Source organism: Indicator indicator, chromosome 9, assembly GCF_027791375.1.
Source record: "Indicator indicator isolate 239-I01 chromosome 9, UM_Iind_1.1, whole genome shotgun sequence".
In the NCBI taxonomy this organism is placed as follows: Eukaryota; Metazoa; Chordata; class Aves; order Piciformes; family Indicatoridae; genus Indicator; species Indicator indicator.
In genome coordinates this window covers 20,013,120-20,039,460 of record NC_072018.1, presented here as the reverse complement: position 1 = coordinate 20,039,460, position 26,341 = coordinate 20,013,120, and the positions used below count along the sequence as shown (strand labels likewise).

Here is a 26,341-nt window from a genome sequence, read left to right as displayed (position 1 = left end):
TTTACACTTTCTTCTGAGCTGTTTCAGACATTTATCTAACCATTGTCCAGAGTTCTCTCGCCAGTTCCCAAATGGAATAGAAAATTCTGCTCTAGGATTTCTCTAAGATTTTAAACCTGTCTCAATATTAAACAAGAACAGTTCTGAAACTGTTGAAACTGCCATGTGGATGGCAACCACCTTCCATCCACCACCAAACCCACCAGCAAACCACAATACAGATGGGACAAAAAGTCAAGAAAACAAGACTGAACAATAAGCATACTGTAAGCACCTTCTATATACTTCAGAAAAATCACTCAGATGTTCCACATTAAAGTAATAATTCTATCACTCTAATTGAAGTGTTGCAAGCAGTCACAAGAGCACTTCTTTGAGGATTCACAGAGGGCTGTGGTACTATTTAACGTGCTGTAGTACTAATGTGCAGGCTCCAAACAAACTTTGCGTGGATTCACCAGGGGCAAATTGTGCTTGACAAACCTGATCACCTTCTGTGGCCAAACAACTTGCTTGATCAATGCAGAGCAACCAGGAAGATGAAGACTCCCTTTTTACAAAGAGTCACGTGGAAAAGACAAGGGGTAATGGGTACAAGTTACTCCTGGGGAGATTCCAGCTGGAATCCAGAAGAAAATATTTCACCATGAGAACAGTTAGACATTGGAATCATTCTCTAAGGTGGTTTCCCCTACATTGCTCAGTTTTAAGGCTCAGCTTGACGGCGTGCCATCGTATTTAAACCACACTATTACCTAGAAAGGCTGGACCAGATGATCTTTGGGGTCCCTTCCAAATTGGCATTTTATGATTCTGTGATTAGTTTTCTTTCCTAGATACTCATCCCAGCCAGCAGAAGTTAAATAGGAACAAAACTTCCATCTGTAACCAAAGCAAAAGGAAATAAAAATGAGAAGTCCACTGAAATTAAGTGATTGTTGTTAGACAGCAAGGCCATGGCTAAATATGAGGAATTATGAACCACATTCATTAGTTGAAAGCACATAAAGATGCAGTACACAGCCCAGCTCCTTTGCTGTCTCTTTCTCTAAATGCTCCCTCTTGCCTTTATAGTATGAACGGGTTCATGACAAACTAAAAAGTGATCCCGAGTGGAGATATCTTGATACTAAGATTAATTCTTGTTGTGTCCAGAAAGAAGGATGCTATTATCTCTAGAGTCTGGAGTCTTAGATACAATTTTACATTTTAAGACATCCTCAGAAAGATTGTCCAGATACACCCCTCTCAGACCTTGAAACATGTAGCAGTTGTCAGCTACTTCTACAGTCAAGAAGGAGAAGCTACCTCCAGAAAGCAATGCTGCTCACAGATGGCATGTGCCCTGTGCCATCTGGTGGCTTGATGTTGGGCCACAGTGCTGTACTATGTTATCTCGCAAGAACATCAGAGATGGTGTGAAACCAGGAGCAACAAAAGCAAGGAGGCCATTAGAATGATCTTCATTTCGTCATCATAAAGTGGACTGAGCCTTAAGGAACAATCCCCACCTTCTGGGAATTGAGCCACTTGGTGAGTGCATTAAAACCTCCTCTGGGAGCACCAGTGTGAGGCAGCAGGACCTGAACAGCACAGTGCAGGGCTTATTCAAGAAGAATCAAGAATCAAGAAGGTTGGAAGAGACCTCAAGGATCATCGAGTCCAACCTGTCACCCTACACCTCATGCCTATCTAAACCATGGCACCAAGTGCCACGTCCAATCCCCTCTTGAACACCTCCAGGGATGGTGACTCCACCACCTCCCTGGGCAGCACATTCCAATGGCCAAACACTCTCTCTGTGAAGAACTTTCTCCTCACCTCCAGCCTAAACCTCCCCTGGCGCAGCTTGAGACTGTGTCCTCTTGTTCTGGTGCTGGTTGCCTGGGAGAAGAGACCAAACCCCTCCTGGCTACAACCTCCCTTCAGGTAGTTGTAGACAGCAATGAGGTCTGCCCTGAGCCTCCTCTTCTCCAGGCTAAACAGTCCAAGCTCCTTCAGCCTCTCCTCATAGGGCTTGTGCTCAAGGCCTCTCACCAGCCTCGTTGCCCTTCTCTGGACATGCTCCAGCAATTCAACATCTTTCCTAAACTGAGGGGCCCAGAACTGGACACAGTACTCAAGGTGTGGCCTAACCAGTGCTGTGTACAGGGATACAATGACCTCCCTGCTCCTGCTGGCCACACTATGCCTGATGCAGGCCAGGATGCCATTGGCTCTCTTGGCCACCTGGGCACACTGCTGGCTCATGTTCAGCCTACTGTCACCCAGTACCCCCAGGTCCCTTTCCACCTGGCTGCTCTCCAGCCACTCTGACCCCAGCCTGTAGCTCTGCATGGGGTTGTTGTGGCCAAAGTGCAGCACCTGGCACTTGAACTTGTTGAATGCCATCATGTTGGACTCTGCCCATCTGTCCAGCCTGTCAAGGTCCCTCTGCAGAGCCCTTCAACCTTCTAACAGATCAACATCTGCTCCCAGCTTGGTGTCATCTGCAAATTTACTGATGATGGACTCAATCCCCTCATCCAGATCATCAATAAAGATATTGAACAGTATGGGGCCCAGCACTGATCCCTGGGGGACACCACTAGTGACAGGCTGCCAGCTGGATGTGGCACCATTTACCACCACTCTCTGGGCTCGGCCCTCCAGCCAGTTCCTAACCCAGTGCAGAGTGCTCCTGTCCAAGCCATGGGCTGACAGCTTGGCCAGGAGTTTGCTGTGGGGGACAGTGTCAAAGGCCTTGCTGAAGTCCAGGTAGACTATATCCACAGCCTTTCCTACGTCCACCAGGCTGGTCACCTGATCATAGAAGGAGATCAGGTTGGTGAGACAGGTCCTGCCCTTCCTAAATCCATGTTGGCTGGGCCTGATTCCTTGGCCATCCTTCAGGTGCGCAGTGATTGCCCCCAAGACAATCTGCTCCATGATTTTCCCTGGCACTGAGGTCAGGCTGACAGGCCTGTAGTTCCCAGGTTCTTCTGTGCGTCCCTTCTTGTGGATGGGTGTCACATTGGCCAGTTTTCAGTCTTCTGGGACCTCTCCAGTGAGCCAGGACTGGTGGAAAATGATGGAGAGAGGCTTGGCCAGCTCATCTGCCAGCTCTTTCAGCACCCTAGGGTGAATCCCATCAGGTCCCATGGACTTGTGAATATCCAAGTGACTCAACAAGTCTCGAACTAATTCCACATGGATTTCAGGAGTACAACACTGCTCCTTGACCCCATCGACCAGCTCAGGAGGCCAGTTATCCTGAAGTCCTCCTGCCTTACTGTTGAAAATGGAGGCAAAGAAGGTATTTAGAATCTCAGCCTTCTCCTCATCCTTAGTTACAATGTTACCCTCCACGTCCAATAAAGAGTGGAGGCTCCTCTTGCCCCTCTTTTTAGCATTAATATATTTATAAAAATGCTTTTTGTTGTCCTTCACGGAAGCGGCCAGTTTAATTTCTAACTGTGCTTTTGCCTCTCTAATTTTTCTTCTACATGATCTAACAACATCCTTAAACATATCACTAGTTGCCTCCCCCCCTTTCCAAAGGCGATAAACCCTCTTTTTTTCCCTTAAATCCTTCAGGAGCTGCTTGCTCATCCAGGCCGGTCGTATTCCCCGCCGGCTCGTCTTACGGCATGTGGGAACTGCCAGTTCCTGTGCCTTTAGGAGCTCCTGTTTGAAGTAGGTCCAACCATCCTGGACTCCTTTCTTCTTCAGGGCTGTTACCCAGGGAACTTTCTGAATAAGTTGCCTGAACAACCTGAAGTTTGCCCTCCGAAAGTCCAAAGTGAGGGTTCTGTTACTGCTCCTCCCTATTTCCCTGCATATTGAAAACTCCACTATCTCATGGTCGCTGCACCCTAGACAGCCTCCAACCATCACATCTCCTACCAGCCCTTCTCTATTTGAGAACAGCAGATCAAGCAGAGCCTTACCCCTGGTAGGTTCATCTAAGAGCTGCATCAGGAAGTTGTCATCCATGCACTCTAGGAACCTTCTGGACTGTCTCCTCTCTGCTGAATTAAGTTCCCAGCAGATGTCTGGTAGGTTAAAGTCCCCCACAAGGACAAGGTCTGATGATCTTGAGACAGCTTCCAGCTGCTTATAGAATATCTCATCGGCCTCCTCATCCTGGTTGGGTGGTCTATAACAGACTCCAACCAGGATGTCAGTTTTGTGTGGCCTCCCTCTGATTTTAACCCATAAGCATTCAATCCTTTCATCTGCAACCTCGAGTTATGAGGCATCAAAAGATTCCCTAATATACAGGGCCACCCCTCCTCCTCTTCTCCCTTGCCTGTCTCTCCTAAAGAGCTTATAACCCCCCAGTGCGGTACTCCAATTGTGAGAATCGTCCCACCACGTTTCTGTAATGGCAACTACATCATAGTCTTCCTGGTGAACCAAGAGTTCCAGTTCCTCTTGTTTGTTGCCCATACTGTGTGCATTGGTGTACATGCACTTCAGCTGGGCTGCTGATTTCACCAGTTTGTGTGGTCCTCCCTCCTCTCCAGGGAGACTGGTTTCCACACCCACCCCCTTCAGACCTAGTTTAAAGCCCTCCCAATGAGTCGTGCCAACCCCAGTGCCAGCACCCTCTTACCCTTTCTAGATAAATTCAACCCAACTTGGTCCAGCAGGTCAGGTGCAGTAAGAGTTGCCGCGTGATGAAAGAAGCCAAAATTCCGCTGCTGGCACCATCTCCTAAGCCAACTGTTGATGGTGTGGGTTTTCCTGTTCCTCTCAGTGTACACCACAGCTGCTGAGGGAACTGAGCAGAACACCACTTGAGCTCCAAGGATAGCTGTCCTTTTGGATGCATGACCCTGCCTAGATTTCTTTTGCACCTTGACAAGGAGCCTTTATGCCATAGATGCATCACTGGGGTGTTGCTGAACATAAGCTTCACGTGGAAAGGCTCTCTGATGTTAATGTATCTCAGCATCTCTTAGCATGAAAGGCACCATAGCTGAAAGTCTGAGAAGCACTTACCCAACTCAGGCTCCAGATCACTCTGTATAGTGACAGCTGAGGCTCTTAAAACAGTTTATCTTTTTTTTTCTTTTTACTTCCACGTTTCTGATGACCAAAAAAGTGTTTTCCCTGTCTTGAAATCACACTCCCTAGCAGCTCTATTAGAATCTTTGCCCAAGTGTCCCTCTCATCCACTTTCTCCCCCGAGGCAGGAAATTGCTTAGAAAATATTTCCCAGGTTCCTTCCTGGCCAGAGGTCATCTCAGTGTTTTGGACCTGCAGGAATCACCATGTTCTCTGACACAACAGAACAGAGAAGGAAGATCTGCCCTGCCCATCCAGCACAGAGCTCTCAGGCTTGTGTTTTTCAACTCCACTCCACCCCACCCTGATGGAGAAAGGGATCTGTTCCCACTGATCACAGGAAGGGGAGGTCACAAAGTTTGCTTGATTAAATCACCACAAGCCAAAAGGTTCTCTCTCTTGTTCACTGAGAATTGCTCACAGGCTGTTTAATTTGCTCCAAAAAGAAAATCAAAACAAGAAAATCCAAACACCAAACCAAACAGCACGCACAGAAGAGCAGGTGTGTCTCCGACCCTTGGGAAAACAAAGGACAGAGGCTGAGGCAAGAGTTGACACTTGGATGGGAAATTTCCTTCCCAGCACAGGAGGACAAGTTTGGAGAAGACTCAAACAAGACCAGCACTTGTTGTCCTTACAGGTATGGATGACGTGTGTGAAATGTTGCCTTGGTGTCCTTGTATGGTTTAGCAGTTTGGGGTAGATTGAGGCCACTGTAGGAATTTTCAGGGCCAGATTTTGACACTGTGGTGCAGACTTTGCATGACCAGTAAACCTGCTGTAATTTTCTCCTGGGACAACTGTGATTGGTGCATGGTTGATTTTGTAGTGATTAGTTGACTGTTTTCTGTAGGACACTTTTGGCCTTTTAGCTATTCAAGCTTCTGACAAAGTGCTACTGTCTATGAGCCTGGCTAGTGAATTTCACAGAGGCTTTGGTTAACCTAGTTTAAGATCATGGCTGCAGAGATAAAGAGGGACATGCATGGAAATATAGTGCTCATCTGGGCTGTATCTATTACCTCCTAAGGCATGCCGCATGGTTTCAGAAAGAACAGATCAACTGCAGTAGTGTTTGAGTTGTTTTTCACTTTGTTTTTGCTTACAGTGGCTGGGAATTGCCATGCAGATAACAGGTGCTGTATTATTGTCAGCTGTGTAGAACAGCAGACTCGTGTAAGAGCAATCTCTTTTATCCTCCTTCGGATACTTGCTGACAGGGGAGAGGGACCTACAGCACCCACAGCCACAGGCTGAGACACTGCTGTGTGCTGTCTTTGAGAGTCATGTTTTTCTTGTTTCCATTCTTTACTCTGAACTGCTTAAATAAACTCCAATTTTATGGTATTATGTTGGAGTGCTACTGCCTGTGCTCATTGTCAGGGACTATGCAAGGATACTTTCTGATGCTTTTACCTCCTCTGGTGGCTATAACTTCAACGTTCCAGCTCCATCCAAACATCTCTGGTGCAGCAGTATCCACTAGTTGCTTAAATGACCATGATTTGAAAAAAGCACAGCTGTGGTGTGACCCTGTACAACCTTATTTCTCTCTCCATCAGTGGGAACATGATGCTCTCCTATATGCATAAGGAGATTTCAGATTTGGGAAAGAAAAGTGTTATTGTTTGAATGCTGCAACTCTCTCTTTTAATGACAGCTTTATGGGAGGCAATGAGCTTGTCACAGGCAAGAATTAATAGCAAAGGAAAGGACATTAAGAATTTGAAAGCCTGAGGCTCTATTTCTCCTTGCTCCATCACTTGCTTTTGCATGGTGAAAACAGCATTTCTCAACTCACAGATTTTTTTCTCACTCAGAAAATTCCTCATCCATTTCTGTCACTTCATCTGTCTTGCAATGTCTGGCAATGTTGCAGAATGAAGTGATACATAAAGAAATTTAGGGGCAAGTCATTAACACCTGCGTAGCAGTGACACTTGACTGATTTCAGTCATGGCTCTGGCAGCTCAGGAACCCGGTGTGAATACTTGGCATTTGTCATTATTTCACTTCCCCAGATCCCTCTGAGTTTGCTTCTGGTGATCTAGGTTTTAAAAAACAAATAGAACATGTGTAGGCTCTGGGCAGAAATCTTTGCCCTAATCTCCTTGATTATTTTCATTTTTTTAACACCTCTTAGGCTGGCTTAATAAAGCAGTTTTCCTAAGTCTGAATTGGAGACGTGGGAAATTCCTCAAACTAGGCAGAGCTTCCTCTCATTGTTAAAACACAAAAGACCAGTGCAGCCTTTACTAGAGTTCCTTTTTTTAACCCATTCATCTTGATGAAGAAAGCCTCCCCTGCTGCTGCCATGGTTCATGGTTGAAATTCATGATTTACCAGAAGAAACAAAGGTTTATAGTAGGCAAGCATGGATGTGAATTGCATCACCCATGAGGATATCTTTAGATTGGGCCTATATTCGCACATCATAAATGAAATGAATCTGCACTTGAAACTGAAAAGATTTTCTGTTGGAATTAATCTGTCTTGTGTAAGAATCATGGCTTTTCAAGAACAAATGCGATGAATCTACAGTAAAACCAAACTCCTTTCAGAAAAACATTTCTAGTTTTCCATAAAACAATTTCCTAGGATCGTGATTTCAAAGAAAGGTCCAATTGCCATTCTTGAGTTGATCCACCATAACCATGATCATACGGAGTTTGTTTTTCAAATGATCTCACGTGTTGTTGAGTGTATCCATCGGCAGTTACCACCCATCATCTAAACTGATCCAGCACCTGCTGTGCCTGGTAATGAGCATCGGCTTATTCTCCTTATCTGTCCCCAGCAGCATCCTGTAGCAGGTTGTCTAATGATTACAGAACTATATTTGCATGTTATAATACTGCACTGGTGGACTAGGTTAAGGATATCTTTACTTACATGTGCAGCCTATTCTGAGGGCTTGCCTATTTATAGTGGCAGCCTGTAAGAGAGGTTTCTCTTGACAACCATCCCATGATATGATGGATACTGTAATCTTAATCCAGCTCTGCACTCAGCCCATATCTTTTATCTAAACTTCAGTATATCCCTGTGAAAGCCTGTAATGAATTCTGTTCCAAAGCCCTCCCCTCTTTGTTGTAACTCCCATAGGGGCAAGCCAAACAAGATGGGTATACCGTGTCTGGATACGAAGGAGATAATTTTGTTCATAACAGTGCATAAAGTGCTGTGTTTTGGATGTGGCTAGTTGTATAGATAGCATACCAATGTTTTGGCTATTGCTGAGCAGTGCTTGCAGTGTCAAGGTTTTATCTTTTTCCTACTCTGCCCCTGTAGTGAGTGAGCTGTGGGATGGGAAGGGTTACACCTGCAAAAGATGATTCAAATTCACAATAAAAAGATATTTCAAACCATATAACATCATGTTCAACAATAAAGAGCAGGGCTGGGTACAGGATCATTGCTTGGAGGTTTGCTGGGCATCTGCTTGCTTGTGGGAAAGGGTGAGTGATAGCCTTCACATCACTTCTGTCTCTTTCCCCTTTCTTTCCCTTATTAACTTGTATTTATATCAATCCACTATTTTCCTCATTTTTTCTCTTCCTATTCCCTCCATACCCCACTGACAGGTGAGAAGTGAGTGACGATGTGGGTGCCTCACTTCATGCCAGTGTCAACCCACTACAATACAATATCTAGCCCACAATTTAGACACCTTCTAATAGACAACTTTTGAATAAATGCAAGGTTTTTCGCATCCCAGAAAAGCCTCTAACTCCCATCTGTCACCTCAGTCATCTCATTTGCACAAAGTAATATTTGGTTTAGGAAGAATTCAAAGGCCAACTGAAATTCGCCGCTCGACATTGAAATCCTTCCTTCCATCCGGAAGGGGAGTTGTGTCTCATTTACCTTCTCAGTATTTCTACTGCTCTTTCTTTATTAGGCTCTTAGCACAAACACATCAGTGTGTGACACCTGACCCAAGTTCTGTTTAAACACCCTGTGAAGTAGGGGCAGCTAATACCATCCTTGTTTGGCAACAGAGAACAAAAGCACAGAGAAAATTAGGATCTGCTTACAGGGTTGGCTCCTGTCAACCCAGGCTCTGCTTAAGACCACCTCAACAGGAGAGAAAATTCTGTGGCAGGGCAGGTTTGTGGATGCCTGCAAGTAACAGAGCTGTACGTATTCCCCTTTTAGATCTTGACACAAAACAACAATTTCCAAATACCTTCCCCAAAAACATAACAGAGCTGTGATCTAGTATGTAATTTACTGTCCTCGGAAATTCCTCAAAACAGCAGAGCTTCCCCCAATTGTTCATGAACAGAGGAAAAGCTCTACTAGAGTTCCTGCTTCATCTCACTCTTGTGACCACATGCTTAGCCCTCGACAGCCATCAGGTTAAGTGTGTAAAAACCATCTTCATTCCAAAGCTGTCCCTACGTGCCTTGTGACAGGCTGCTCACAGTATGTCCCTTGCTCCTGAAATTGTTTTAATGTTCCTTCTTGAGAGAGAAGTTCTTTAAATTCCTGCATGTGGTCCCTAAAATCTGGGTTGATTGATCCTGTAGCTGTGAGCTCACATGAGCCTGTGCATGCTTGAAGTCTCTCCGTCTCTAAAACAGGACTGATGGCACTTCCTTCCTCTCCTTATCCATCCTGTTTCAAGTCTACAGCTTAAAAGGCCCAATTACTATTCACAACCACTGGCCCTTATCTCAGCAAGGACACAGAAGTTGTTTGAATCATGTAATCATAGTATAGTTTGGGTAGGAAGGGACCTTAAAGATCATCTAGTTCAAATGCCCCTGCCATGGGCAGTGACACCTCTCACTGGATCAGGTTGCTCAAAGCCCCATCTACCTGGCTTTGAGCACTTTCAGGAAGGGGATATCCACAATTTCTCTGGTCAGCCTGATCCATTGTCTCACCACCCTCACGATGAAAACTTTCTTCCAAATATCTAATCTAAATCTATTATCTTGGTTTAAAACCATTACCCCTACTACACTCAGACAAAGAGTCCCTTCCCATCTTTCTTAAAAGCTGCTCTTAAGTACTGGAAGAACAAAATAAGGTCTCCCTAGAGCCTTCCCCTCTGCAGGCTGAGCAACCCCAACTCTCTCAGCTTGTTTGCACAGGAGAGATGTTCTGTTAATGAAAATCTACCTCAAAAACTCTGCTCTTTTGCAATGGTGGCTCCAGCATTGTTTTAGCATCATAGTGCCAAACTTGGTGAAGGCCTGATCCATCTGACAGGAGAGAGGTTTCCCTTGCCCTTAATGTAAGTGCAGATGTTTTTGAGGGTGTGGAAGCAGAGGTGATTCCCACTCAAGTAACATTTAGATTGTCTATACAGGCAGCAGAGAGAAACACAAGTGCCTCTGAAGATTTCCCATGAGAGATGCCACCAAAGTTAGGTACCAGCCTTGTGCCACAGAGAGAAGAGGAGCTGAATATTCCTGATCTCTAAATATGCATTTTGTCTTAAGTCATGCTAAGATTAGGAGAAACACCTATAACAGTGCAGCACAAGAAGCATGAGTTGTTCCACAACCTTGAGGCCATCTGTCAGGGCAGAGCTCACTTCCATATGCCTTTTTCCTCTAAAGCAAGGCCACCTAGGCTGTGGGAACGGCCCCATACCCATACTTTTCTCTGAATAATTTCTCTGAGTCTTGGTGCTGACATTGGTTGAAATACACAACTGAGTAACTAGGTCTCCTAGAAAAACAGGGCAGAAAGGGACCTCAGCAGGTCATCTGCTCCAGTCCTGTATCTCATGGCAGTTTTTTATTTAATCTCTCCAAAGGCACCCAGGGGCCTGGGAATGCCATTCCTCTACCCAGCTCAGTGTTTGATCTCATGAGCAAACCTACTGTCAGGTGCAAGTTGCCTTTGCATTGCCATATTTTTACACCATGTAAGCCCAGCATGCACCATAGGGATTCACAAGGCTGGATCATCTCTGGTCTAATTCTGAAGCATGATGTTAGTTTGAATGATGTCAAGCATCTCTTTGAAGCCTAATGTTCTTTAAGGACTTCAGAACTTTAGTAAAACATTATAGAAAAGTGTAGCCTTAAAAGAAGTCAAATAATACCACTATTTAGCATTTCTGAGTTATGCTGTGCTCTGGAAGACAAATAAATACAAGAATAATAAAGCTGGAAGTGAGATTAGTGGGACAAAATAGAAACACTTATTTTTTTCTCTCAGGCTTCATCATTACAGAAGGGAATTATGAGGTATGGATAACAAATCTTCATTGATATAGGGGATTTCCCTCCATTCATATGTTTTTTATGCAAAAGGTGGATGCTGTTTTCTACCTCCACATTTTCTTCTCTAGGTGGGACAGGCTAGGCACTCAGGCAGGAAAATCCCGGTGTCCAGAGCTGGATTATACAAACCCCAAATGGCTGACACCTACACAACTTGTAGTAGCTTCCTATACAGCCAGCTGTGCTTGCAGCAATAACAGGAAAAAAAATCAAGAGGTTAATAAAACGAAACGAGCAGGAAGCGTGCAGTCATCAGACTTTCTAGTACTTCAGTCTATAGAAGTAAACTGTGGCTGGCCTGATTTAGGGACCTAATCCAAAACTCATTCAAGCCCATGGAAATTCCACTTCAACGGATATTGTTAGACCTGACTCTTCATTATATCAATATGGGGATGTGGAGAATTCCACCTGCTGTGTACTCATGCAGTGCTGAGTTCCAAATCTTCGTTACTGCTAGCCATGAGATATGCCTGATGCTAATAACTGAAGATGTTTCAAAAAGGATAAGGAGAAGAAGGAAAAGTTCATGGCTACATCCCTTTTCCTATCCTAGCCATCAGTGGTGAGCAAATGTGTGCTAGCATGTACTTTTTCACAGCCTCTTGAAACACGTGGTACTCAGCTACATGCAAAGAGCTGGAACAGCAGAGTGGAATGCATTGTTTTATGGTTGGTTGGTTGGTTGGGTTGGTTTTATTTCTTTGTTCCTTCTATGGAACTCCAATACAAAAGTCTGGCAGGAGCCCTTAGTTAGAGTGGAGAAAAGTCTTCTGAGTTGAGATGAAGAAAAAAATGCCAGGAAGAAAGTGAGAACTTGGCAGGACTTTCCTTTTTTTCCTGTAAAAATGCTGATTTAAGTGTAAAATGCTGATTTAAGTGTTATTTTCACTTTGGTTTCAGCTCTCATCATTTTCAGCCTGGCATATTAATGTGCCACATGGCATGGGGAGCATTCATCCCTTCATGTATGAACGCTGTGACATCTGTTTGCCCACAAATTAAAAAAAATAAAACAAAACAAAACAAAACAAAAAAAAACACAAAAACCCCAAAAAATTGCCCACACAGCCCCCCTGAAAAAGAAACTGCACCATGCTAGGCACAAAACTAGAACCGCGCGGTTCCTCAAACATCACAGAGAAAGTATCTCACAGGCTGTTTATTGCCTGTTTGAATCCTTATCACTAAGTGGTTCGATTTGGAGTCCTTGATTAATTTGTGTTTATTTTATTTTTGTTCTCATTCAGATGTGTTATCTGAGGTCAGTGCAACTTCCCCTGCCCCCCCTTTTCCTTTTGAGCCAACTCTCCCATGAAATATTGTTGTGCCTGGGTGTGTGTTTCTTAAAGTCATTGTGTGTTTTATGTCTGAAACAAACATTGTCTGATCATCCAACTTATTACGCATTACTCAAAGGTCATGTTTTGTGCACAGAAAGGAAAGCTCTTCTGTGGTGGCTGAGGAAGAACTTACTGGAGGGTCACTGGAAACAAGGGCTTTAGCCACAGAGATCAAGAGCTGTTTGAAAAAAACCCTAGGACTCAGTTGGTATAAGCTACTGGACAGCCATGGAGCTAGAGTGTCTCGTACAAGCTACATACCTGCTCCCTTCACACCTCCCAGTTTTTAACAGCTCCTCTCTCCCTGAGTCCTTTGCCTCCACTGATCTTAGGGCACTGCTGGTCTTTCATCCAAAATGCCTGAAGGGAGGGAGAGATTTTTAAGCTACAGGAAAATGCTGGCATGAGGACAAATGAACTTAATTAAGTTCAAAAGAGACAGAGTCCAAATGGAAGGATGCAGAGCAGGACAGGTACTGAAGAGATTTGGGACTGCTGTGCTAGAATGACATAAGAATCTTCAGCCTAAAGAGCTGATAGGGAAAGTGATGTATGCTGCTATGAGGCTTTGGAGCAAGAGTGCCATCCACTTTGATAATTAAGGACCAGACCTGACCCTCATGAGTGGCAGATTCAATGCAAGAAAAGAGATTTAGACTTCTTTGCTACATACATGCCAAGAACATATTACTTGTGGCTCTGGTACAACCCATTGGTATCTATACCATGCTTCACTGGTAAGACCACCGAAGCCATAAGCTATGCAGGTGCCATCTCCCTGTCAAAGATGGAGGTACTTGCTCTGAAGAAATGTTTGTCTGGGAATCTACCTCACTGGTTCTAGACCTCTAATGTGTCTCTCTCATAGGGTAGGTGAACTTTGCTACCTAGCCTTATGAGAGAGACACGTTAGAGTCTAGTTCAGTGTGATAGCTTCCCAGACAAGTCAACTGTATAACTAGTTAGAAACCACGACAGTGCTAGTCTCTTGCTGAATGTGGTGAACTGTCTCTCACCTTTCTCCTTCCCTGAGTCAGTGTTTAACCAATAACTATTGCAGCTAATGCCTCTTCATATCAGAATACTCTCCCTGATTTCAGCAGATTGCTCTTCTGCACTGACAAGCAGTAAGTTCAGCTATGAACTGTTTCAAGAGGGCTAGGACAACGTTCCAGGGCTGGCTGGTACTGTCCAGACTATGTTGAAATGCTCATAGAAAGATCTGTCAGTTGCTCTCAGATTATTGAGAGTGCTTGATGGATGTAATGACTTGGCCATTTAGCTGGCCAGTATTTTTTATGTTCTCAGTTACCTTGCTGAGTGGTTCCTATTCCAGCTATTGTGCCTTGCAAACATTAGTCCTGCAGAACTAATTCTTTTGTCAGGAACCCCTGCTTGGTCATGGTATGATTTAAGCCTGATCTGCAAATAGCTGGGACCAAATTGTTTTCATTTTACATGTAGACTATTTGAGTATATAAAAACATCATCACCAGTTCATGGGAAGGCTTGCAGAGGAATAGAGGAATTTAATCATAAGTCAAGAGGGGAAAGTATATAGTTCATAAACAAGAAATGTGAATGTAGAAAAGGGTGTGAACCAGAGCTCTTCTCTGGAAATATCACTTTGTGGAAATCCTTGGTGAGGCTCTAGATACAGTTCACCACCTCCATGCATAAGCCAATGGGAACATTGTGCTGGAGAGATCCAGAAAGTAATTCCTGAACTTGTCTAAGGTGGTTATAGTTAAGTGAAAACACAGCTGTAAGTGCACAGATCAGTGGTCTGGTATGTTTCCTCTGAATCTCTTTGAACTCCTTCATTGCACAGAAATTGAAGCAGCATAGAGAAACAGATGATATTGGAAGAGGTCAATAAACAAGCTACCTGGTGCCTCATTGCCACCAGCTCATATGGAGGCAGAATCAAGATCTGCCTTCCATGTCAGCAGTTTTATTGATCTTAACAACTTCCTCTGGAGGGAACTTTGTTGTTGTCCTGGGTAGCCTAACTCAGTTCCTCTATCCTTCACAGTTACATATTTTCCATAACCACCAACATATGTATCTTTGCTTCAGATATTGCGTGATTTACTTCATCCTTAACACAGCTGTCACTGTGAACATTGGTGTCAGTCCTTTACCAAGAGACTGAGCCTTGTCCTGTCTAAATTGAGCAACCTTCAACTTGTTTTTGAGGTCATACCCTGCTCATGTCTTAGCAGTCACATGGCTCTCCTTTGGATGATCTGCAAAGCAGAAACCTCCGGACACCATGCTCCAGCCAATGCATCGACAGCATCAAGTAGTGCACTTTTGTTACCTTTCAAGTCTTAAACTAAAAGTACATGTTAATGAACTTCAGAATGAAGTTGGTGTTATTTTCAACATCGTTACAGAGTGCATTCAGGTGGCAATTTGCTAGGAGTCTGCCAGGTTCATTACACTCAAGTGGGCAAAACTTTACAATAAAGAAAAAATTATAAATAGAAACTAAATTAAGCCCCAGATGTTGCCAAATTCACCCCCAAACATTCTATATTGAAGTAATGTCTCTGTTAGTTCCAATGTGCTTAGGATTCACTCTTTTCCTACGTTTCTAAAATACATCTCTCTGAGATGCTGACCATGCAAAATTCAGACTCAAAAAGTAAAAACCTGAAGTGTTGCATTCAGCTTCTGAATGGTTTAGCCATCTTTTACTGAGTTTGGGGTACAAGTGGCAATAGGGTTTGATGACACATGTTGCTGTGGATAGGTTCTAGAGAAAAGACTGAAGTGTTGAAGGAGAAAAAATGGAATGAATATGTGAATCAAGAGGGCTGTACCTTGTTAATTTCATTTATAAGTTGTTTCCACATTTAATTTTGCTTTGAAGACTATCTCTCATGTTGCACCTACATGGGAACATTACCCTGGTGTGCTTTGTTCATGGCAGATGAAATGTATTCACAACAGTGAATTACAAGATCAGTATAACTCAGCCTTGCTTTGCATCAATGCTCCTTGTTCAGAACAAACACCCTCTGGTAGACCTTTTCCTTGCTTTCCTGAGCCAGTGAGGGCTAAGTGTGGCCTCAGATGTTTAGACTAAAAGTGTTCTGGGATTGAAACTTTAAAATCCAGGAAGTTCAATTTCTGGTGACATGACAGTACGTGATGAATGTATACAGGAAAAAACAACAAGATGATCAGGACATGCCCTTGTGGTCACACACCAGTTGGTTATATACCTAATGCTCTGTCATTGTGCAATTTTCACATTCCTCTGCAAAGTGAACCAAGACTTCTCATACTCTTAGGTTGCAGTTTGATGAGGCAGTGTCTGGAGCAGAAACTCTCTTTTAAGGGATCTTTTCCCCTTTCTGACATTCTTTCCCATTCCCATACCCCAAGGTGAGAAGAGCTGGACAAACAGTCCTGCTTTAGCTGCCAGAGCTTTGTTCTGATGAATATGGCATTCCTGAAATCTCATGGTGATCTTTTGTATATTTTTTAAATAGTTCTGCAGGCAGTGGTCTGAGCAAGTCATCTTTCCTGGTTTAACCTCTCTGTTAGTGAAATCTTTTATGCAATCCAGGAAGCTGTTTCTGTAATGGTATTTTATGTCCTGAGAAACTCTTTGAACTTCTTGATCCGAGCAGATTCTGATATTTGTCCAGCCATATTCTACAGCCTGTGACTCACTCACCTATTAACTGCTTTTAAAATTGCTTGAAAACCACATAAAATTAAAATGGAGGGGAGGAAGGTTTAAATGAGATCAGTTTTTCAGTCAAGGGCTGGCAATTTGAAAAGCTAACTTGGTGTAAGACAAACCTGCTCTCCTCTTTATCCTATCCTCTGCACTGGCACTGCTTCTTATCAGAACCTGCAAAGAAACTCTGCAACTGTTTCTGTAGGTATCGACCATGTACTCATGCTGAACTGCTTTCCAGGGCAGAAAGGAAGAGCTACTTCTTCTCTTTACTCTCCTACCCTTCCTGCCAACCTCTCTCTGTTGCTTCTGCCTTCCCTGGTTGGAGCCACATGTCTGCCCATCTCTTTGCACCGGGCCCTTCTCTGAGCTGATTAAACTCACTCAGATGAAAGCAAGCTAGATGCTTTTTCGCTGGTCTGGTTTTCTGCAGGAATAGTGAGATAAATTGGCTCAGAAAGGGGTCTGCAAGGCACCAGTGCAAGGCCAGCAGTAAAACCTGCCTGCAGAGAGAAAGGTGGCTGCATTTAGTGTAGTAGATACAGACTCAAGTTTTCTGCTTATTCAAATTCCTGAACCAGCTCGGGTGGATTATAACCAAACTGATGCCACTACAACAGTGGGGACAAGCCCTAATGGCAACAAGGGTATCAATCAGGACAATTTGCCAATTTAGTCACCTTAAAAGTGATGCAGAATGACAGGCTGAGGGCTGACTCACCATGCTTATGGAACAGAAGGTGACCAGTTTTGCAGAAAAGGGAACAGGAATAGGCTGTATTGCTGCCAAGGACATTACACCTTCAAGTTGGCTCATTGAAGAGAATTTTACAGTCACATACTGTGAAATCCTCAGTATCCTTAGTAAATGCTGGCACCTGCAAAGGCTGCAGGGCAAACTTTGTTAAACATACATTTTGCTTTCTATGACTCAGACTCAGCAAAAGCCAAAATGCTGTGATATGTCATAGGGCTGTTAGAGCAATTAGCACATGCACCACAGACAGCAGAGAGAGGACTGAAGACCTAGTCTAAGCTCACTGTGACACAAAAGTGACTATTGCTCTAAACAGTTAACATCAAGAGGAACACAAACTATGCCCAGTACCACCATGACATCCATTCCTCCCATTCCCCTGAAACAGTCAGTGTCAGCAAGCAGCAGAGAATCATAGACACATTGAATGTTTTTGTTTGAAAGGTTGTCCAGTCCAGCCCCCTTGAAGTTAGCAGGGATATCTTCAACTACATCTGGTTGCTCAGAGACCCATCCAAACTCACCTTGAATGCTTCCAGGGATGGGGCTTCTACTGCCTCCTTGGGCAACCTGGGCCAGTATTTCACCACCCTCATTGTAAAAAATTTCTTCATTATATCTAATCTGAATCTCCTCTCTTTAGGTTTAAAACCATTACCCCTTCTTTTGTCACAACAGGTCTTGCTAAAAAGACTATACCAATCTTCATTGCAAGCCCTGCTTAAGTACTGAAAGGCCACAATAAGGTCTTCTCAGAGTCTTCACCTCTCCAGGCTGAACAACTCTCACAGCCTTTTCTCATAGCAGAAGCGTTCCATCCCTCTGATCATTCTTGTGGCCCTCTTCTGGACACACTTCAACAGGTTCATGTCTTTCTCACACTGGGGGCTCCAGAGCTGGACATGGTAGTCCAGATGGGGTTTCACCAGAGCAGAGTAGAGGCGCAGAATCACCTAACTTGACCTACTGACCATGCTTGATGCAGCCCAGGATACAACTGGCCTTCTGGGCTCTTGAGCACACATTTCAGACTCGTGCCCAGTATCCCCCAAATCCCTCTCCATAGGGCTGCCCTCAACCATTCAGCACCCAGCCTGGATTGATACCAAGGATTGTGCTTACACAGGTGCAGGAGCTTACACTTGAGGTTCACACAGATTTGCCTCTAAAGCTTGTCCAGGTCCCATTGGATGGCATCCTGTCCCTTAAGTCTGTCAAGCATACCACATGGCCCTATTGTGACTGCTGGATATCACAACCCCTAAATCTGCAAAGCAGTGTTGAAATGGGAAAGGCTTGTCAACTTATCAGGGATCTTATTGACTTTTTTGCTTCCATTTTCCTTCTGTGGACATGCCACGCATGACAATGAGTGGCATTTTCATGTTGGCTTAGTTGCCTGCTTTTGAGATGTGCCCTTTTAGAATGCTCTGCTGTGTCTCATCAGGCCTTCATCTGCTGCATGGTGGCTCTGGAGATCCTAGGGCACATCCTCCTACCCCATGAGTATATCACCCATACGTGGGTTTCTTATGAAAAGTTAAAAACTCCACAGGGAATGTTTTCAGTCTGTTGGAGAACAGGAAGTCTTTCCATAGACCTATTGCCTGAATAAGTCACTGTTTAAAAATTAATCCTCCACAACACAAGTTTAATGCCAGGTTTTTCCACAGACACTGCTTGAAGGCAGTGAGTCACTGCCTCACACGCTTGCTGTGGAAACAAACACTATGGATAAAACAGCTGTGATCGAACACTGTAGTGACAACAGCCCCATTGCTATCTAGATAGATGTCCCCTGTTTTGTTCAGTGCCTTCTTGGCTCCAGATTTTGTTCAAGGTAGAATCATAGATAACACATCAGGGTTTCATCTGGTTCCTCGGGATTTCCTGCTCTTCCCCATCCTCCATGGAAGGCGCTGCCTCTCCAAGGGCATCAATGCCAGGTCCATCTCACAGCAAGTATGCTACCACCTTGGGTAGGAAATCTTCAGGGTTTTCCTCCCTTGTTATTTAAATCAAAACCCACAAACATTTTAACATAACTACAAAACATGATTTTAGTGCTCTCAGTCCTCAACACCCTCTTTTGTTAGAACGTAGCAGGTGAGTAACAGCAGCAGAACAAGTTAGTCCACTTGAACTAATCTGCAGATGAGACACTAAAGGACTTAGATGAGTGCAGGGGGAAATGAAGAGTACTACCCGATGAATGGTATCAGGAAATATCTCCTCTTAAAATGCCTTGTGGGTTTTCTGCAGTGGCATCTCTGGTCAGCCTCACACTTGAAAGGTGAGTGCAGGCTGTAGAGGTGGCTGGTTTTCTGGGCAGAAATAACACGTCCGGCTAATTATACAAGTTCCTGTGTTTCGGTTTCCCTTTGAGAAAGCAGCCTGGGCTGTAGTAGAAAGAAGAGAACGTTTACAGATGGATTTAATAAGAAGATCTCTTTAAATCACCTGGGAAGGTAAGGCAGACTAAATCTCTGGGTGGTTTTATTTTCTAAAATCTATGTGATGGTAACTATTGTGCTGGGTGGATTTGTAAGAGAGAGTGTGTTCCTTTTGTAAGGTTTATGAAAAAGAGAAACTTGCAGAAGAAGTAAAAAGAAGGTCAAGCAGATACCTATGTCCTGAGTTAAAGTGAGACCTTCCTATTTACTTTTATATTTTAGTTTAAAATAATTTGGTAGCAAACCTGGATGTCTTCAGCAATCTGGGACTTAGTAAGTAAAAAGACACTTACTGCCTCCCAAGAGACTGTTTGTAGGAGAAATTATTAATGTGTCCACATATCTTCTCTTTTACCAGCTGAAGGGAGATATTTGAGAAATTGCTCACTGCAAAGTTTACAGAAATTGTTTTGTCAACAAGACACTAAAGGAACAAGGGAAACAGACACATTACCTGAAAAGGACATTTAATATTTTCCCCTCTTTGCAATGTGATTTTTGCTTTACAATTTCCTGGCTTTCTAGATGCTACTTTGGGATTTTCTGATTTTTAAGTAACTATCAAAACTTGAGTAGCAGCGGGGTTCTTTTTCACATGAGTGGTCTCCTGCATGGTTTATTATGTAGACTGTTAACAGGGCATTTAGTCTCAGCTACACAGTTGCATAAAGGGTGTATCTGAAATTAGAGGCTGACCCACAACATTTGAATGTGGATGTAAGTTTGTGAGCACAAAAAATACATGCGAAACAGTAGCAGATGCTGTTTAACCTCATCATACACTTTGTTTAATGACCTTTTTTTTCTTTCTATTATTTGTTGAAATGCAAGTTCTTTGTGCACATTAAGCTTTTGTTCTGTATGCTGTCAGCTTATGCTGTATATACAAAACTATCAGAAATCTTAGTTTGGTATTTCTATTATTAAGACATATAACTATCTCAAGGATTTGTGCCGTAGCTCATAACTTGGCAATGTTTCCTTCTTCATCCATTTTGATCCATTTCAATTCATGGAAGTCTTAAGGCTGTCAAAAGTGGATGGTACCCTCAGAAAAGCAAAACAGCACAGAAAACTGTAGACACTTCATTTTCCTATTTTTTTTCCCCCTTCAATTTTGCCAACCATTCACCACTGGATAAAAAATAAGTCTTTAACAGCCTTATTTTTAATGGATTTTTGGGGTGAGGTGGAAAGATACTGTGAATCAGTGAGATGTTTTGCTTTCTGTTTATTCAGAAAGCATACTGGGTCAGGTCAAATAGCTAGATAGTATGATTTTCTGGTTTCTTGTTATTTTTCATTTATTTCTGCCCTAAAATATCTTAAAATCAGTTTTCCTTTTTTAATTGCTCCTCAGACCCCATTTCAGGCTGGTAAGAGTCAGTTCAGAGTCCATCACAGAATGAATAATGTCAGCATCATTTCTTTCTACCTTGTAATTATCAATGCTGAATTTCATTAATTTTGAGATCCAGTCACTTAGCATTATAGAATGGCTTGAGTTGGAAGAGACCTTAAATATCATCCAGTTCCTACCCCTGTTGCCATGGGCAGGGACACCTCCCACTAGACCAGGTTGCACAAAGCCCCATCCAGTCTGGCCGTACACATTTCCAGGGACGAGGCATCCACAAGTTCTCTGGGCAACCTATTCCAGTGTGTCACTACCCTCATAGTAAAGAACTTCTTCCTAATGTCTAATCTACATCTAACCTGCTCTAGTTTAAAACCATTGCCCCTTGTCCTATCACTACAGGTCTATATCAATAGTCCCTATACAGCTTTCCTGCAGGCCCCCTTCGGCTACTGGACCCTGAGATCCCTATGCAGGTCTTCACAGACAGACTGCTTTTGTTAGTCTCAATCATTTAAATTTTCCACAACATCGTATCAATAATCACTGCCTTTCCCACATCATTTAAGAACAGAGGGTAAGACAGAAGCTTATGCGTACATTCTAGTGGAGCTCTAGTGATGGCATCTCCCTAAGAATCACCTTTGGTGAGAAACTCTCACAAATCCCTGCTGGTCACCACTGCTGGTTTTGTCAAGTGTACTGTTCAGCTATTTGCTCATTGCTGTCCCCTATCTAATCAGAAGGTGAGACCACGGATATAATAATAGAATCATTTTAGTTGCAAAAACCTTTAAGATTAATGAGTACCTATTAAGATTTTCTGCCATGGGCTCCTTTGAGCATAAAAGTCACAACGAAGAAGCCTGTCTACCTGGAAGAAATAGGTCTGATGTTTAATGGCAGTGGCAGCAAGAAGCCATTTCCAATTTTTATTATCTTCTCAGAAGGTGCTGATTTTTCTGCTTCCCCATGGTGATTCATAGCCTTTCAAAGCCCGAGGTCCTGGTTTGTATGAATATGAGCAGATCATAACTTTACAGAAGGTCATGAGAACTTTGGAGTTGGAACTACATGATCTTTAAGGTCTCTTTCAACTCAAACCATTCTTTTACAGATTCACACATTGCATTGGGTTGGAAGAGACCCTCTAAGGTCGTCTTGTCCAACCCCCCCTGCAGTAAGCATGGACACCTACAACTAGATCAGGGTGCCCAGGGCCACGTTAAGTCTGATATTGAATGTCTTTAGGGATGGGCCCCCAACTACATCCCTGGGCAGCCTATTCCACTATTTTACCACTCTCATTGTGAAGAACTTCCTTCTTATTTGTAATCTACCTTGCTCCAGTTAAAACCGTTGCCCCTCATGATATTGCTACAAGCTCTTCTAAATAGTCCTTCCTCAGCCTTCCTGTAGGTCCCCTTCAGATATTGAAATGTAGCTATAAGGTCTCCCCAGAGCCTTCTCCCCTCCAGGCTGAACAGCCCCAGTTCTTTCAGCCTGTCTTTGTAGGAGAGATGCTCCAGCCCTTGGATTATCTTGGTGGCTCCCCCTCTGGACCCACTCCATCAGGTCCATGTCTCTCTTGTGTTGGGGGCCCCAGAGCTGGACACAGTACTCCAGGTGAGGTCTCACCAGAGCAAAGGGGCAGAATCATCTCTCTTGACCTGCTGGCCATGCTTCTTTTGACACAGCCCAGGATGCAATTGGTCTCCTGGGCTGCAAGTGCACATTGTTGACTCATGTCCAGCTTCTCATCCATCAGTACCCCCAAGTCCTTTTCTGCAGGGCTGCTCTATAATTTGAATATTCTATAATTTTAATCTATCTTTAGTCTAACTTTAATAATCTATAATTTCTATCAGGATGATGTTGTTCACACAGATACTGTTCAGCACTGTTCTCAAGAGTCTTTTCTCAGTGTTTTGCTACTCAAAATGATTTTCACAATCTCCTTGTATTTTGCCTTTGCCTGTAGTTCTCTGCTTACTTTTGATTCTGGACTAGGGAAGTGCTTCACTAAGAATAATCAGAAAGTGCATATTTATAGCAAAGTACATATTTTTATCCATTCTTCAGCTTCCTTTTTTTGTTCTCTCAGGCTAAAAAAATGCCTGCTATAAGAGTCCATGCATGTTTTGACTCTCCGTTTACATTCCATCATTTAATCTACTTCATGAGTAAATTAACTTAAATATTAGTGAGCCAGAAAAGGTTAAGGCTTTGTGGGTTTTGATTTCACTGCATTTCAGTGTGTCAGTATTCTTGTATTCTAGGGTATTTACATGGTTAACATCAGTGTAATTAATGGAGACATACACTAAAGCCTCAATTTTTTTTTTCCAAGAGATATCATTGTTTCTCTTGTAAACCAAGGGATGGAAAAGAGGCAGAAATCTCCAGCTTAGCCCATGGTGTTACCACAGCACTCTCTGGAATGGAACATACCTGGTAGCAGAGGTCATATTCTGGCTGTGCATTTGCCAGGTACCACTGTGAGGAATATCTGTAGGTCCAAAGTCAACTTTTCTTATGGCAGGTGAATTTCTAGCATCTCATTTGTCCCTGTTAGGAATCTGCTTAAGACTGTGCTTTTTCCAAGTGATTGCTTTCTCACTCCATTTTGAGTAGGTACAGCTGATGTTGGGGTGGGGAAAAAAAAAAAAAAAAGAGATATAAGGGAAACAGTCCAGTGAAAGTGGCAGAGGAATAATTATGGACCTTGTTCCATGCTCTGTCTTAGATGGAGTGAACAGGCAGAGTGTGCTGAAAAAGTCTGGACATGTTATGTTTGTAAAGTGTGCTGGTACTTTTGCATTTGTCAGATGGAAATTCCCTGATCCTTTTGCTTCATTTTCCTCTCAGGCTATACAGCAAAGTAGCTGGACAAAATGTCGTCCCCTAGTACTGCAGGTCTCCAGTGCCTATTTCTGCTGGCCACAGCATGCTACCAGACATCACAGGACTCAAACTTTGATCCATTCATGCAGTACGTAGTAAGTATCCTTTCCAAGCCCCACTGCTTTTTGTTTGGTTCTGCTTGTAGCACCCAGCTGCTATAGTTCTCCCTTACATCCACAGAACATTAGAGGAGTCAATAGAAGATCGAGTGGGGAAACTGAACTCAGAGTTTCTCCAATGTGTAAAAGAGATGGAGAAATCCAGGAACTGGGTTCTTGCTTCCCAATCTTAAAGTCTTTACAGGGGGAACTGAGCAAAACTTCTCTTTTCTCACCTGTGTTAGATCGTACGGAATGTAAATTGGCTAAACCAAGGTAGCAATTACCTGAGCACTGTTCCTGATGGAATTCACCCATCCTGTGAAAAAAAGCAACCAAATAAATCTGTCCTAGAAGTGACACATCAACAAAGCTAACTCAGGCACAGAGGTGCTTACAGATAACTGACAGTAGTCTTACTCACCACTCTATTGACAGTATGGGAAGCACGTATGACCAAAATGCCACTCCTGAATGACTCCTGTTTACATGTGTGCTTGGACTTGGACTTTACCTCAGTTTCTCACTTTTTCAGTAATCCTCACATGCTCCTTCTGCTTCTTCAATACTGCAAATTATGGAAAGCCATTTTGTGCTTTGTCCTGTATATAGGTTTGTTTTCAGATGGTTTCTGCACTGTCTGCACCGTTTTCTTCTACATTGTGAACCCTGTGAAGCCAAAATGGAGTCTAACATCTATCTGCCATAGGGACTTCAGTTCTGATGGACTGATAGGAACACAATATGCCTTTTGAGCAGGTTGAAAAAAGGCAAGAAGAAGTGAAGAGGAAGGTGGGAACAACTTGAACTGTTTCTGCCACCACCCAGTGTCTTGACAAACTGAGATGTAGCTGGTTCCAGTAACCCCATCAGTCATTAGGCAGATGTCTGCTGGTGATCAGCTATCTTGTTTGCTCTGGTTTTATTGAACTGTCTCCAGCTCAGACCTAAAGTACTTCATGAAAAGAGTAACATTTTGTTTTTTGACATCATTGATCCTGCAAATAAGTCATCATTTAATAGTGTGAAATATGTGAACTATTTAACAACACAGCAATGCTCTGTAGGTGTTTGGGAGAATAATTTAAAAGAGCAACCACTGAGACCAGACTTCAGGGAAGGAGTGGATCGCAGCAGACTTTCTGTAATTTTTGCAATCGACCTCTAAAGTGAAACATAGTGCCCTTGGCAGTTCAAAAATGCCAGTGCTCCTTAGGATCTCCACTGCCAGCACAGCTGCAATGTGAAGCTCAGCTCTAATCACACACCAGATGGTTCCTTTATGTAACGAGATGACTTAAGAGTTGCCAAGCTATTCACCCTTTCTGTAAATAAAGATTTCAGTAGGACTCAAGAAACTGGCAGAGATGCAAATTTCCTGCTTGTGTCTCTGCTTGTTCTTTAGCCTTTCTTGCTAACTGTAGTGCCAGTGTATTTTTAGGGCATGGTCCGCATCTCACTTGGCTGCACCCTATGTGAACCCAGTCATACTAAAACTGTGCCACCACTGCCCTGGTCAGATGTGTGCTACTGATGTCACACAAAAGAGCTGACCTGACACCCAATCTGGAGCCAAGACATTTCAATTCCCTTTTTATTCCTTCTCACACTGGCTTTGGTGCTGCAGAGCTGGAATCTCAGAGCAAAGAGGAAAGCAAATGGTAATAGAAGTCCACTTTCTAGATTCAAAGGCTGAATGGACAGGTCTGCAAAGCAGTTTGCAAGGCTGGCCCAGGACTGAGAGCTCTGCATCAGCTCCTTAGTGTTTTTGCAGATCAGATACAGAATTACTGCCAAGCTGAGACACTTGCCTTGAAGAGATACGCAAGAGACTCTCAGTACATCCCTCAGCTGGTGTTTAACACTTCCCTGCTTGGAATATGTAAATACTCTGTTTAAAGAGAAAAAGGGAGGAGGCAGGGGCAAAGACTGGTGGAGAGGAAAAATTGCTGTATGACAGCATTTTCTTCACTAACTCTTTCATGCCAAAAGCAGAAGCTGAAGCTCCACTTTGTTGTTTCACAGAGTTTCTCTCTTTTTTTCCACAGATTGACAGTGCACTGGGAGAGGAAAGCTTCCAGTCAGACACGCAAAGGCAGAAGCGAAACAGTACGTACACAAATATATGGGAACAGAGCAGGTTTCTAGCAGGCCAAGGGTGAAATCACTGTTCAGGACAGCATCTCTTGAGGTACTGAACTGTGATCATCAAGGGGGTGTAGTTGTGATTTAACCCCAGCCAGCAGCTGAGCTCTACACAGCTGCTTCTTCACTCTTCCACTCACACTATGACTAGATAACATATATGCAGAATATCTGCTGAGTAGGAATCAAGAAGACTTCCTAAGCAGAAGGCCACACTAAGCTACCATTAAATATCAACAGCCCAAATGTCAAAATGGAAGTCGTCAGTTTAAGATTTACTCTCCCACACA

General features: G+C 43.4%; 2 protein-coding genes across 2 annotated transcripts in view; one reads left to right on the top strand and one right to left on the bottom strand.

Moving 5' to 3' along the window:
* The first annotated feature begins 5,474 nt into the window (after window positions 1-5,474).
* Window positions 5,475-26,341, top strand: part of ADGRF5 (adhesion G protein-coupled receptor F5) — a 45,029-nt gene continuing 24,162 nt past the window's right edge. The window contains exons 1-3 of the mRNA XM_054383729.1: window positions 5,475-5,692; window positions 23,773-23,903; window positions 25,955-26,015. Coding sequence (XP_054239704.1) covers window positions 23,799-23,903; window positions 25,955-26,015 — 166 coding nt within the window. The 5' untranslated portion in view covers window positions 5,475-5,692; window positions 23,773-23,798. The remainder of the gene's footprint in view (window positions 5,693-23,772; window positions 23,904-25,954; window positions 26,016-26,341) is intronic.
* Window positions 15,939-16,306, bottom strand: LOC128969100 (mitochondrial import inner membrane translocase subunit Tim9-like). Its single transcript, XM_054383787.1, is given in 2 exon segments — window positions 15,939-16,225; window positions 16,228-16,306. Coding segments are annotated over 2 exon segments (366 nt in total).